At 44.6% G+C, this 15,153-nt stretch overlaps 2 protein-coding genes across 8 annotated transcripts in view; one reads left to right on the top strand and one right to left on the bottom strand.

The window, feature by feature from the left end:
* LOC100625598 (uncharacterized) overlaps positions 1-11,707 on the bottom strand; it is a 35,675-nt gene extending 23,968 nt beyond the window's left edge. For 4 of the 7 annotated variants that reach the window (XR_014806601.1, XR_014806600.1, XR_014806606.1 and 1 more), the window contains exon 1: positions 11,206-11,492. Coding sequence is in view for 1 of the 7 variants with exons in the window: in XM_013995279.3 (XP_013850733.2) it covers positions 11,206-11,574 (369 nt within the window). In the remaining 6 variants the exon portion in view is untranslated. Of the gene's footprint in view, positions 1-1,149; positions 2,380-11,205 lie in introns of all 7 variants that reach the window. The other 3 variants (XR_014806604.1, XR_014806595.1, XM_013995279.3) reach the window with 3 other exon arrangements.
* On the top strand, positions 830-2,274 carry LOC146402430 (uncharacterized). Its single transcript, XM_084961754.1, has one exon. The coding sequence runs from the start codon at positions 967-969 to the stop codon at positions 2,272-2,274; it is 1,308 nt and encodes a 435-aa protein (XP_084817880.1). The 5' UTR covers positions 830-966.
* Positions 11,708-15,153: the final 3,446 nt, after the last annotated feature.

Genomic DNA, 15,153 nt, shown 5'->3' with positions numbered 1-15,153 from the left:
ATGTGCTGGGGTTGTGGGATGGAAATCCTATAAAATTGGATTGTGATGATCATTGTACAACTACAAATGTAGTAAATTCATTGAGTAATAAAAAAAAAGACTTTGTCAGTGTGATAACTGATACACAAAACTGACATTTTTAGAGTGAAAATTAGGACACGTCATCTCTCTCCTACTATTACCTTGAATGCATCCCATTATTATCAGGATAACATCCACATTCCTCCCAAGATCCTCTTACATGTGAGCGGTTCCTGACTCCTGCCTACATTTTTGTTTACTTCTTTGGGTAAAACCATTTGAAGGATAACATAGAAAAGTATACGCACGTAAGGATACAGCTGAGGTAATTTTCACATTCAGCCCACTGTGTAACCGCTCTCTAGATCAAGAATACCAGCGTATTATGCAGGATGCTGCTGTGTGAATATAAAATGGCAATTATGGGTAATGCTCCTATGTAGCGTCATGTAAATGTCCTTTATTTTCAGATTTTTTTTCCTTTTGAAAATATTTATTTCTAAATAGTTTAGACTTAGTGTGAAATCCCAAAGTTGTACACAAATTTCATGTACATTGTTTTGCAGATTTCCTTAAGTGGTAATATTTTACCACATTTTCTTTATCATAGTCTATCTGCCATTACACACACACACACACACACACACACACACACACGCCGATACATACTGTTTTCCTGAACTCTTAACCCCTAAATACTTGTGTGTATTCTCTAGAAACAAGGTCATTTTTCAAACAAATGCAATAACTTATCAACATCAGAATATTGATATTCATACGGAACTATTATCCAGTCTACAGAGCTTACTCAAATTTTACTGATTGTCTTACTAATATTTTTATAGTACATGAAACTGAAGACCCTTTTCTAGACCTCCTCTTGTCATCTTGCTCTTTCTGTCGTGGGGACTCTGGCTTTAATCTGGAAGTCAGAGCTTGCTAATTATGACTCACGCAGCTTCTTTAGGCAAGAAACCAAACGGAAGCAATGATAGTGCAGTGAGTTCTTGTAAACCACTCGTGACCATGCCTCGGAGAACTCACGCGGGAAAGAAAGCCCATGAATGCTGTGATTTTAAGAAAACCTTTCCCATGAAGTTAAAGCTAATTACTCATCAGGAAACTCACATGGGAGAGAAACCACTTGGATGCCATCAATGCCAGAAAGCCTTTGTTACAAAGTCAGCTTTCACGTATCATCAGAAAACCCATTGCAGAGAAGGGAAATCCTATGGATGCAGCAAATGTGGGAAAGCTTTTCCCTGGAAGTCAAAACTCACTTTATATCAACGGACTCACTCAGGAGAGAGACCTTTCAGATGCAGGGTATGTGATAAAGCCTTCAGGGTTAGGACACATCTCACTGTGCATCAGAGAACTCACACAGGAGAGAAGCCTTACAAATGCTCAGACTGTGAGAAAGCCTTCTCAAAAAAGGCCCAGCTCCTGATTCACCAGCGAACTCACACAGGAGACAGACCATATGGATGCAATGAGTGTCTGCAAACCTTTAGCCAGAAGTCAGATCTCAGGAGTCGTAAGAAAACTCATCATGCAGCAGGGAAATCCCACCAATGCAGTGAATGTGGGAAGCTTTTGTCCTGTAAGTCAACTCTCCTTGTACATCAGAGAAGCCCCCGCACAGGTGAGAAGCCCTTCACATGCAGTGCCGGTGATAAAGCCTTCACATCCAAGGCCCATCTCATTGTACGGGAGAGAATTCACACAGGAGAGAGACCATATGGCTGCTCAGATTGTGAGAGAGCTTTCTCCACGAAGGCACACCTTGTGATTCACCAGCCAATTCACACAGGAGAGAGGCCTTGGGGATGTCATGAATGTCAACAAGCTTTCATCCCAAAGTCAGGTCTCACAAACCATCTGCAAAGTTGTCACGCCAGAGGGAAATTGTATGGATGTGGTGAGTGTGGGAAGGTTCTGTCCTGTAAGTCAACTCGCATTATTCATCAGAGGACCCAGAGAGGTGAGAGGCCGTTCAAATGCAATATGGTAAAGGCTTCACAGCTAAATCCTATCTCTGTACATCAGAGAATTCATGCAAAAGAGAAACCACTTGCACGCTGCAACCGTAAGAAAGCACTTGCTGCGCTGTCAGCTCTCGTTGGTCACCGGAGGACTCCCTCGGGGGAGAGGCCCTACGGATGCAATGAGTGTCACAAAGTCTTCTTTCAGAAGGCCGCTCTTGTTAATCACAAGCAAACTCGGCAGAGAGGAAAATCTGCCACACGATGACAGTGGGAACGTGAGAGAGCTCTTGTGATTGATCTAACCTACTCGGAGAACTCACACAGGAGAGAAATGCCATGAAGGTTGATGATACAGACCCTTCTGGAACACCTAGAGGAAAGAAATCTTATATGTGGAAGGAAAGTTGTACATCTTCCATCTGAAGACATTCCCTCGTTATACCTTTGGGATCTCAACAAAAAAGAAACATAGCAGTTCCCATTGTGGCTCAGTGGTTAACAAATCCGACTAGGAACCATGAGGTTTCGGGTTCGATCCCTGGCCATGCTCAGTGGGTTAAGGATCCGGTGCTGCCGTGAGCTGCGGTGTAGGTCACAGACACGGCTCAGATCCTGCATTGCTGTGGTTGTGGCGTAGGCCAGTGGCTACAGCTCCGATTAGACCCCTAGCCTGGGAATCTCCATATGCCGTGCAAGCGGCCCAAGAAATGGCAAAAAGACAAAAAAGAAAAAAGAAAAAGAAAAAAACATAAATGCAGCAATTGTCAAAAGACTTTATCTGGGAGTTCCCATTGTGGCGCAGCAGAAATGAATCTGACTAGTATCCATGAGGATGCCGGTTTGATCCCTGGTCTCCATCAGTGGATTGCGGATCTGGTTTGCCGTGAGCTATGGTGTAGATCACAGATGTGGCTTGGATCCTGCATTGCTGTGGCTGTGGTGTAGGCCGGTGGCTACAGCTCCAATTCCACCCCTAGCCTGGGAACCTCCATGTGCCACTGGTATAGCCTTAAAGGCAAAAGAGGAGGGGAGGAAGGAAGAAAGAAAAGAAAAGGAAAAAGACTTTATCTGAACATTACAGGCTATGCATTTAGGAGGTGGCAACCTGTGGATGCAGGGAAAGGGGGTAATTATTCTTTTTCAAGTCATGTTTGTTATATGTGAGGGTATCCATTCAGGAGAGGGACCCACCAGTGGCAGTGAATGCGGGAAAGCTAAGGAAAGCTACATCTTATTATACATTAAAAATAGAAGTTCAGGGATGTGGTGATAATGATAGCATTCTCTAGAAAGTCAAAACATCTCGTCTCGGAGAGAGATTCTGTAAATGTGATGAACGAGGTAAAGTCGTCCCCGTTGATACAGAGCTCCCTTACACCGACAAGCCCACACGGGAGGAGGGAAGCCCAGTTAACATAGTGGGTGTAGCACATCCTTCATCTGGATGTCAGAGCTCACTGATCATCCACGAATTCGTATAGTAAGTCTTTTTAAAACAGGGCATGTGGAAAGCCTTTTTTTTTTTTTTGCTTTTTAGGACCACACCCGCAGCACATGGAGGTTGAATCAGAGCTTCTATTTTTTTTTTTCTAGATTCTATGAAGGTATGGAATCCTTAAGGAGTCATATCTCTCGTTTATTCCAGTAAACTCATATGTTACAGAAATACTGTGATTTTAAGTCACTGAAAATGCCTTCTGTGGACGACTGGATATCATTAAGCACCATAGACTCTTCCAAATAGAAATCTGGAGTCCCAGGGTGGCAGCCACGATGCAGAAGGCGGCTGTGGAAGTTGTCGATGTTACTTTTAAAGATTAACAAAAGATAAACAAATTTGCACAGAATACAAGTAGAATCACAGAGCTGAAAGAAGAAGTAGAAGTAAAAAAGAAACAACTCCAAAGTTTAGAAGATATTTGTGAGGACATTATGCTTGCCAATGACTGAACTTCTTTGCAGAACAAATGCTGACTCACAGACATTGAAAACCTTATGGTCTCCAGAGGAGACAGTTTGGGGGGTGGGGGGATGTGCTTGGGTTATGGGATGGAAATCCTGTGAAATTGGATTGTGATGATAATTATACAACTACAGATGTGATAAATTCATTTGAGTAATAAAAAATTAATTAATTAAAAAGAAAGAATAAAAGAAGCCACAAAAAAAAAAAGAAAAATGGGCAAAAGACCTGAATAGACATTTGTCCAAGGAAGAGATACAGACGGCCAACAAGCACATGAGAAAATGCTCGACATCCCTGATTATTAGAGAAATGCAAATCAAAACTACCACAACATACCACCTCACACCAGTCAGAATGGCCATCATTAAGAAGTCCACAAATAACAAGTGCTGGAGCGGGTGTGGAGAAAGGGAGCCCTCCTGCACTGTTGGTGGGAATGTAAGCTGGTACAGCCACTACGGAGAACAGTATGGAGGTACCTCAGAAATCTATACATGGAACTACCAATATCATCCAGCAGTCTCACTCTTGGGCATATATCCAGATAAAACTTTCCTTAAAAAAGACACATGCACCCTCATGTTCATTGCAGCTCTATTCACAATAGCCAAGAGCTGGAAACAACCCAAATGTCCACTGAGAGATGACTGGATTAGGAAGATGTGGTGTATATATACACAATGGAATACTACTCAGCCATAAAAAAGAACAAAACAATGCCATTTGCCGCAACATGGATGGAACTAGAGACTCTCATACTGAGTGAAGTAAGTCAGAAAGAGAAAGACAAATCCCATATGATATCACTTATATCTGGAATCTAACATACAGCACAAATGAACTTTTCCACAGAAAAGAAAATCACAGACTTGGAGAACAGGCTTGTGGCTGCCCAGGGGGAAGAGGGAGGGAGCGGGAGGGATCGGGAGCTTGGAGTTAACTGAAGCAAACTATTGCTCTTGGAATGGATTTACAATGAGATCCTGCTGTGTAGCAATGAGAACTTAGGTCTAGATACTTACATTGCAACACAACAATGGGAAGAAAAAGTATGTATACATGTATGTGTAACTTGGTCCCCATGCTGTACAGCAGAAAACATAAATAAATAACTATTTTAAAATATTATAAGGGATTAACAAAATTGTTTTAGACAGGTTTCCAGGGAATATTCTACTACAAATATTAGACATTTTCACTATAAATATAATGCTCTTTGAATATATTAAAAAATCAGAACATAAAAAGATCAGTTGAATATCAGCCAAGGTTTGTAGGGGTTACGGTGTGAACTATACCACATAATATGGACTTTATGTATTTAATTTTATTTTTTATTTTTGAAATTACATGAAGGAATATAATTTTTAGGGTTTAATCAATTCTAAGCATAGGCATGGAATATTGAGTAATATAATCTGATAGAAATGTTCTATTCCCTTATCAAAATTCTTCTATATGTCAATGGTCCTCATCAAATTGACAAGCTTTTGCACAGCAAAGGAAACAATAAAAAAAAAGACAACCTACAGAATGGGAAGAAAATAGTTTCAAATGATGAAGCTGACAAGGCTTAATTTCTAAAATATACGAACAATTTATACAACTCAACAGCAAAAAAAAACCCAACAACCCAACCAAAAAATGGGCAAAAGACCTGAATAGATATTTCTCCAAAGAAGACAAACAGATGGCCAACAGGCACATGAGAAAATGCTCAACATCACTGATTATTGGAAAAATGCAAGTCAAAACTACTGTGAGGTACCACCTCACACCAGTCAGAATGGCCATCATTAACAAGTCAAAAAAAAAAAAAATGCTGGAGGGTGTGGAGAAAAGGGAACCCTCCTGCACTGTTGGTGGGAATGTAAATTGGTACAACCGCTATGGAAAACAGTTTGGAGGTACCTCAGAAAACTAAGTATAGAACTATCATATGACCCAGCAATCCCACTCTTGGGCATATATCCAGACAAAACTTTTCTTGAAAAAGATACATGCACCCCTAAGTGCACTGCACCACTATTCACGATAGCCAAGACATGGAAACAACCTAAATGTCCATCGACAGATGAATGGATTAGGAAGATGTGGTCCATATACACAATGGAATACTACTCAGCCATTAAAAAAGAACAAAATAATGCCATTTGCAGCAACGTGAATGGAGCTAGAGACTCTCATACTAAGTGATGTAAGTCAGAAAGAGAAAGACAAATACCATATGATATCACTTATATCTGAAACCTAATGGATGGCACAAATAAACCTTTCCACAGAAAAGAAACTCCTGGACTTGGAGAACAGACTTGTGGTTACCAAGGGGGAGCAGGAGGGTGTGGGATGGGAGTTTGGGGTTAACAGATGCAAACTATTGCCTTTGGAATGGATAAGCAATGAGATCCTGCTGTATAGCACCGGGAAATGTATGTAGTCACTTATGATGGAGCATGATACTGTGAGAAAAAAAATGTATACATGGGGGAGTTCCCGTCGTGGCGCAGTGGAAACGAATCCGACTAGGAACTATGAGGTTTCAGGTTCGATCCCTGGCCTCAATCAGTGGGTTGAGGATCCAGCATTGCTGTGAGCTGTGGTGAGGGCGCAGATGAAGCTCAGATCCTTCATTGCTATGGCTGTGGTGTAGGCCGGCAGCTGTAGCTCCGATTAGATCCCTAGCCTGGGAACCTCCATATGCCGTGGGTGCAGCCCTAAAAAAGACAAAAGACAAAAGACAAAAAAAAAAAAAAAAAAGAACGTATATATGTATGTGTGACTAGGTCACTTTGCTGTGCAGTAGAAAATTGACTGAGCACTGTAAACCAACTAGAATGGAAAAAATAAAAATCATTTTAAAAAATTCTAATGTGTAACTGACTCATTAAGAAGTCTAAAGAATGACACCACATCTTTGGTCCTTATTTTTACTGTCTTTTGTAGTAATTCTGCCAACTGTGATGTTACATCACTTCTTAAAGCTTACATTTTTCTAGAGCCTTATTTTTGAAATGTCTAAAGATGATGAAAAGATCTCCATAAAATACTAAAAAACAAGCAGCACATGAGATGAAGAAGAGCAAATGATGGGGTTACATGCAGTTAGTTCACATGCAAATGTTCATAGTTCTGTGTCAAGCAGGAACTTTGTAATCATTATAACATGTCCTTGGGCACGACAAACATTTCCTCTAATCTTAGCATTTCCTAAAATCCTGGGATTTCACAATATTAAGAGTAATACTGCAGAAATTGGAACTCTTGAACATTTTTGGAATGTAAGATGGTTCCACTGCAATGGAAAAAAATTGGTGATCCCTCTAAAAGTTAAACTTGCAGAATTGCCATATGAACCAGGGATTCCACTCTTTTTTTTTTTTTTCTTTTTAGGGATATACCCACAGCATATTGAAGTCCCCAGGCTAGGGGTCAAATCAGAGCTGCAGCTGCCAGCCCATGCCACAGCTCACAGCAACGTTGGATCCTTAACGCACTGAGGGAGGCCAGGGATCGAACCCACATCCTTATGGATAGTAGTCGGGTCCGTTACTGCTGAGCCATGATGGGAACTCCCTGTATTTTGTGAATTTTTACATCAATAAAGTATATTTTAAAAGAATGACATTGCAAGGATCCTGGCACTAAAAATGAAGGTTAAAAACAAGTTACTTATGAAAAAAACCTGCTTAGCAAAACAGATGTAAATATCTCTCTCTCTCTTTTTTTTTTTTTTTTTTTTTTTTTGGCTTTGCTTGCAGCCTGGGACTGAACCCACATCACAGCTGCAGCCTGCACCCACAGCTATGGCAACAAATCCTTAACCTGCTGTGCCACATGGGATTTTTTTTTTTTTTTTTTTGCTTTTTTTAGGGCCAACCCTGTGGCATGTTAGTTCATAGGGGTCCAATGCGAGCTGCAGCAACTCAGGATCCAAGCCGTGCCTGCGACCTACACCACAGCTTGTGTCAACAGTTAACTCGGGAGTTCCCGTCATGGTGCAGTGGTTAACGAATCTGACTAGGAACCATGAGGTTGCGGGTTTGATCCCTGCCCTTGTTCAGTGGGTTAACGATCCGGCATTGCCGTGAGCTGTGGTGTGGGTCGCAGACGTGGCTCGGATCCTGCGTTGCTGTGACTATGGTGTAGGCTGGCAGCTACGGCTCTGATTAGACCCCTAGCCTGGGAACCTCCATATGCCGCGGGAGCGGCCCAAGAAATAGCAACAACAGCAACAAAAGACAAAAAAATAAAAATAAAAAATAAAAAATAAATAAAAAAAGAATGGGATTTGTGACCTTACTTTATCAGATCATAAGACTGTTGAGGAAAAATTAATCAGTCAATCAAAGAATGAAGGAATTTTTTTTTTTTAATGGCTGAACCTGCAGCCATATGAAAGTTCTCTAGCCAGGGATTGAATCTGAGCCACAGCTATGACCTTACGCCACATCTGCAATGCCAGATCCTTAACCCACGCCACTGGGCCAGGGACTGAACCGACCTCTAAATTGACCTGATCCACTGCAGGTGGATTATTAACCCATTGTGCCACAGTGAGAACTCGCAGAAATGGAAAATTTTATTCAAGCTAAATTTGAGGACTATAACCCAGGAAATGCAGCTTAGAAAGCTCTGAGAACTGTTCCACCCATTAGAAGTCAAAACACAGTTACATTAGTTTTGAGACAGAGAGCTACGCATTAAATGATGCATTAATGACAGTTTACATAATCCACATCTAAGTGCTATGTGACCCCTTATGAGAACAAGAAGGAATGTCATCTTTAAGGACTCGTCCTATTGATGCTAGAAGAATACTGCTCTTCAGTGGCTGAGCAGGTATTTCTGCCGATGGGGAAGGTTTGGTCCATATCTAACACAGATCCGTAATGCACAGTGATGGTTGTGGTGGGAGGTAGAGGCGGCCAAAAGGCAGAGAAAAGTTACTGTTTAAATTTTTGTTTTGCCATAAAGTATGAATTTTATTTCCTGAGACTTTAGGAAAGATCCCATAGCTAAAACAGAACAGTACTGGCCCAGCGACAGACAACAGAAGGAAAAGACCAACAACCTAGGAGTTCCCATCATGGTGCAGCAGATATGAATTCGACTAGGAATCATGAGGTTTCGGGTTTGATCCCTGGCCTCGCTCAGTGTATTAAAGATCCAGCATTGCCGTGAGCTGTGATGTAGGTCTCAGATCTGGCATTGCTGTGGCTGTCGTGTAGGCCAGCAGCTGTAGTTCTGACTCAATCCCTAGCCTGGGAACCTCCATATGCCGCGGGTGTGGCCCTAAAAGGCTAAATAAATAAATAAATAAAGCTGTTGGGATAATTATACGGAGAGAAAAAAAGGTGACTCCTGTATCACAAAATTCGCAAAAACAAATGGGAGTCTGTGACTATTCAGGATGCAGAAGATCCTTCTTCACTGTATCTCAATTTATCTTGTCTTGTGAGATACAAGTGAGAGTCTTTTGGTGTGGATGTGGTTGCCAGTGTCTCCTCCATAAAACATATCCGAAGCACAGCGAAGCCGAGACGTCTAAATGCCGGAGTTTGGTTTATTGCAGGGCCATGCAAGGAGAAAGGTGGTTCATGTCTTAAATACCCTGAACTTCTGTCAGGCTTTTAGCAAAGCCCTTTTATAGGAAAGGTGAGGGAGAGGCGTGATCAGTTGTTGCAAACTTCTTGGTCACATCCTTTGTTCTTGCAGCTGTGCTGGTAGGTCAGGTCACAATGTTCCTGTAACCCTCCATCAAAACAAATATTATTCTCTGTCCTGCTGCTTTTTACTTCAAGGAGTAATATTCTTAAAGGTTAACAGCCTTGAGAATTACACAAGAAAGGGGAGGGGAGGTATTCAATTCTCTCCCCATTGCCTCCTTGTATTCTTCTTTTTTTTTTTTTTTTTTTTTTTTTTTTTTAAGCCCTGCCCACAGCATGCAGAAGTTCCTGGGCCAGGGACTGAAATAGCACCATAGCAGCGACAGGAGCCACCACAGTGACAACACCAGGTCCTTAACCCACTGTGCCACAAGGGAACTCCCTCCTTCCCATTTTTAACGCAACAAACCCCATAAGCGAAGTGACATCGTTACCCCGCCGTTCCTTGTTCAAGGTGTAATATTCTTTTATTTATTTATTTTTTTTTGGTCTTTTTGCTATTTCTTGGGCCGCTCCCGCGGCATATGGAGGTTCCCAGGCTAGGGGTCGAATCGGAGCTGTAGCCACTAGCCTACGCCAGAGCCACAGCAACGCGGGATCCGAGCCGCGTCTGCAACCTACACCACAGCTCATGGCAACGCCGGATCGTTAACCCACTGAGCAAGGGCAGGGACCGAACCCGCAACCTCATGGTTCCTAGTCGGATTCGTTAACCACTGCGCCACGACGAGAACTCCGAAGGTGTAATATTCTCAAAGGCCACAAGCATCAGCTTTCACCCTCAGAGGTCCAGGCCTTGACTAGGAGGAGGGTGCCCCTGAGCTGGCCGGTCACCCTGATGGGAACTGGTCCAGTGCTGGAGACACTGAACTGCCGAACTCTGCAGAAGGCAAACTTGGCGCACGTGCAAAAGCACAGCAAGCTAAGGACTGCGGACGCAGAGTTCTCAGGTACAGGGTCTCCTTCAAAGGCAAGATAAGGGAGTCATACGTGAACCAGGAGCAGCTGCACGACGCCCTGGAGGGATGCACCTGTCACTAGTTGCTAGTCGTTCCCTCTGTTAATTCACTTAGAGATGGCTTTGTCATTGCCTGCACCTGAAATTGCTCAGGAACCTACGTCACCTTCCCTAATACAAGTCATGAGGACTAAAGCCTAGGCGCCTCTGTTCTGTGGAACGGAGGGCCTCCTGGTCCCCCACTTTCTTTCTGTTAAAGAGTCTTGTGTGTTTTGTCATTCGCCGCCCCTCTTTCAGCATCTCCAGCTGCCCCGCAGCGCTGATCGTAACCGTCCAGCACCCCGCCAGGGTCCGGCTCCAGTGCCCAAGTCCGGCCGGAGGGGCAGATCTCAGGGGGCAGCGCCCTCGGGGCCACATCCCCAGACCCCCGCCCAGATGTCATCACCCGGGGACCCAGGCGGCCCTCAGGATGCTCAGGCTGGCCTCCGGGGCGCGGCCCCCAGGCTGCCACTGCGGGGACCACCGCGACGCCGCCCCCTGGAGAAACGGGACCGCTGCCTGGCAGCGCTCGCCGGGCCCCTGGTACAATAAATGTGAGCCCCTTACCCGCTCGCCGCCGTCTCTCCTCGCGAAGCACATCCAGAGGCGACGAGACGGCGCGGCCGGCCTCCGCTCAGGCCAGCTCTCTGGTGGGTTTCGCTCCCCAGTCAGGTCGGAAGGCTGGGGGCTAGAGCGCTGAAATGCTCCTGAGCAGGCGCGACGGTGCTGGCAGCAGCTGAGGAGATGGAAGAGCCGGAGAAGAAAAATCTTGAAGAGAAAGAAGCCATTGAATCCACACCTTTTCGGCTTCGTCAGTCGGAATGGCCACCTCACTCTCCCAGCGGCGCACGATCCAAAACGGCGGCGCAAGGTCCAAGATGGCCGCTCCCAACATAAGGAAACGACGTTGGCGCGGCCATGTTGTACGGCAATCATTCTGCCAGGCACCTGAATCTAATGCTCACTTCCCAAGGGGCCTTGACGTCGGGTGTGGAGGTGGCCCGTCCCCGACGTCAGCGGAAGTGGCGTAGGAAGCTTGGCTTCCCCGGACTCGCGGTCACAATATTGGCTTTTGAGGTTCCGTCAGATTTCCGCGAGCGGCTTTAAGAATCCCGCGTGGTGGGAATTCCAGGACTTAAGATGTGGTTTGTGGTGGGTACTCGTGGTGGATTGTTGTTTACGGCAGCTTCCGAGTTTGGGGGGCCTTGTGGGTGGCTTGGACCTCCATCAATGTTGAGGAGTGGCCGTAGGAAGAAACCATTGGTGTTGACAGTGACAGGTTGGCTCCGGATCGCCCGCCGGGGGGTGGAGGGAGGCGTTGGAAGAGCCCATGACTAAGGGACTCATCTGGATACGGTTGGTGAGGCTAGGGCTGGGGTTTAGCCATCTGGGATTCCTGTGGTCGGAATCTGAGCGTCGGAAGGGCCTGTGGTCCGGGTGAAAATAGGTGTCTGGGGAACTGCGAATGGGCGCGACAGCGAAGGGCAGGGTGGGGGGCTGTGTGGGACTCCTTGGGAGAGGTTGAGGGGGTTGGTATATACAGGGGCCTCAGGTCGATAGACATTTGGGTCTGTGCTAAGCATTGGAGTATTATATTTCCCAAGGTTTCATCTGAAATTTTTCAACCATACAGAAAAATCGAAAGAATAGTAAAATGTTCTGCTATGTACCTGCCACCGAGATCCGTGGCGTGTTAAAATCGTGCCATAAATACGTAGAGTTAGTATGTGTGTGTGTGAGAGAGAGCCAGTGTCCATGTGTTTGTATACGCTTGAAATCAGGTTAATTCCAGCTTTTTATGTCAGTTTGCCAATTCTTTGTGTGACTTTGGGTAAGGTACCAAGTTCTGTTAATCTCAGTTTTCCCAGGCAAACATAGTGATTTCTACATCACGGGAGGACTCTGTCTTCATGCCCTATATCTTATTACATGTCTTTCTTCAGCTGTTGAGATCATTAAATAGTTCTACTACACCATTCATGAATTCCTGGAATAAAGTCATCTGTGCATTGTAAAATTCTTCCTATATTTGGTTTTCTTATATTCAGTTTTCTTCCTATTAGTGAATGTGGTTTTCTCACCTCTTATTTAGGATAATATATATATATATATATATATATATATATATATATATATATATATATATTTTTTTTTTTTTTGTGCCTGTCTACAGCATGCTGAAGGCATGTGGTTCAGTCCCTGGTCTGGGAACTGAGATCCCACATCAAGCTGCTGTACGTGAGGCAAAACCAAAAACCGATAAAAGATTTTCTTGTATTCCTTTAACTACTTTTGAGGTTTGCTCTGGTGGGATGTAGTCAAGTTAGAAAAGGTTGGATTCTTTGGAGGCTTTCTTTTTTTTGGGGGGAGCACCCTCGGCATATGGAGGTTCTCAGGCTAGGGGTCGAATCGGAGCTGTAGCCACTGGCCTACATCACAGCCACAGCAGCACCAGATCTGAGCCTCGTCTGTGACCTACACAACAGCTCATGGCAACGCCGGATCCTTAACCCACTGAGTGAGGCCAGGGATCGAACCTGCGTCCTCATGGATACTAGTCGGATTCGTTTCCACTGAGCCACAACGAGATCTCCGTGGAGGCTTTCTTTTAAACGTTGGTGGGGCCAAAACAGTCTTTTGTCTACAATTTCTTTGTCCCTGTAACTGAGGCAGTATCTTCTGAGGACCCCAATTGAAGTCCCTGCGTATCAGAAGGTTTTTTAACACGATTCCTGATCTTGCGTGAGCTCCAGGAATTGTTCCACATCCTTCTTTCTAGTGGCCGGGATAGTTTCCTCCCAGTTCATCTCAGTCCTTAGCCAGACACTCAAAGAAGCCCTCTGGCAACATGGATGCAACTAGAGATTCTCATCCTACGAGAAGTAAGTCAAAAAGAGAAAGGCAGGAGTTCCCATTGTAGCTCAGCGGTTAACGAATCCGACTAGGAACCATGATGTTGCGGGTTTGATCCGTGGCCTTGCTCTGTGGGTTAAGGATCCGGCATTGCCATGAGCTGTGGTGTAGGTTGCAGATGCAGCTCGGATCCCGCGTTGCTGTGGCCCTGGTGTAGGCCGGTGGCTACGGCTCCATTGGACCCCTAGCCTGGGAACCTCCATATGCCACAGGAGCGGCCCTAGAAATGGCAAAAACACCAAAAAAAAAAAAAAAAAAAAAAAGAGAAAGGCAAATACCATAGGCTATCACTTCTATGTGGAATCTAAAACATGATGCTTCCCTTATGCAGCAGAAACAGACTCACGGGCCTAGAGAACAGATTTGTGGCTGGGTCAAGGAGGAGGTGGGGGACTGGGGGAAAGATTGGGAGTTTGCGATCAGCAGATGCCAACTGTTATATATAGGATGGATGAACAACCAATTTCTACCTTATACAACAGGGAACTATACTCAGTATCCTGTGATAACCATCATGGAAATGAATATGAAAAAATATATATGCGTAACTGAGTCACTTTGCTGGACAATGGAAATTAATACAACACTGTAAATCACCTATACTTCATTAAAACAATTTTTTTTTGTCTTTTTTTTTTTTTTGCTATTTCTTTGGGCCGCTCCCGCGGCATATGGAGGTTCCCAGGCTAGGGGTCGAATCGGAGCTGTAGCCACCGGCCTACGCCAGAGCCACAGCAACGCTGGATCCGAGCCGCGTCTGCAACCTACACCACAGCTCACGGCAACGCCGGATCGTTAACCCACTGAGCAAGGGCAGGGACCGAACCCGCAACCTCATGGTTCCTAGTCGGATTCGTTAACCACTGCGCCACGACGGGAACTCCAACAATTTTTTTTTAAAGGAGCCCTCCGCACATCTACAGAATGAGTTTTTCCCCCTTTTTTCTGGTGTATTGCCTGGCAAACTCTGGCCACCTTTGCTTCCTCAGACTTTGAATTCTGTATCATTAACTCAGCAAGACTCGTGGACTATTTTGGGGTCCCTTCTCCCCATGCTCTGGCCTGGAAAGTCCAGGTGGTAGCACACAAAGTTCTCATCTTGCTTGTTCTCCTTTTTCTCTGACTTAAAAGAGTTGTTCTAGATGTTCTTCCTGGGTTGCTTAAGATGAAGGGATAACTCTGCTCATTCTCCTTAGAATCAGGGGATTTATTGATTCTGTGGGGTTGTGTTTTAGTCCTTTCTCCGCCTGTGACTAGCTCTTGGGCTTCTCTAAAATGGAATAATTATTGGAGTTCCCGTCCTGGCACAGTGGTTAACGAATCCGACTAGGAACCATGAAGTTTCAGGTTCAATCCCTGGCCTTGCTCAGTGGGTTAAGGATCCAGCGATGCCGTGAGCTATGGTGTAGGTTGCAGATGCGGCTCGGATCCCGAGTTGCTGTGGCTCTGGTGTAGGCTGGTGGCTATAGCTCCGATTAGACCCCTAGCTTGGGAACCTCCATATGCCGAGGCAGCCCTAGAAAAGGCAAAAAGACAAAATAAAATAAATAAATAAATAAAATGGAATAATTATCATCTGTACCTTATAGGGTTGTTGTGAGG

Source organism: Sus scrofa, chromosome 6 (assembly GCF_054392235.1).
Source record: "Sus scrofa isolate SSC_HxYL_T2T_F1_AM1 chromosome 6, Sscrofa_HxYL_maternal_Yorkshire_Landrace_v2.0, whole genome shotgun sequence".
Lineage (NCBI taxonomy): Eukaryota > Metazoa > Chordata > Mammalia > Artiodactyla > Suidae > Sus > Sus scrofa.
Note: the sequence above shows the minus strand (reverse complement) of the source record. Positions and strands in the feature narration are given on the sequence as shown.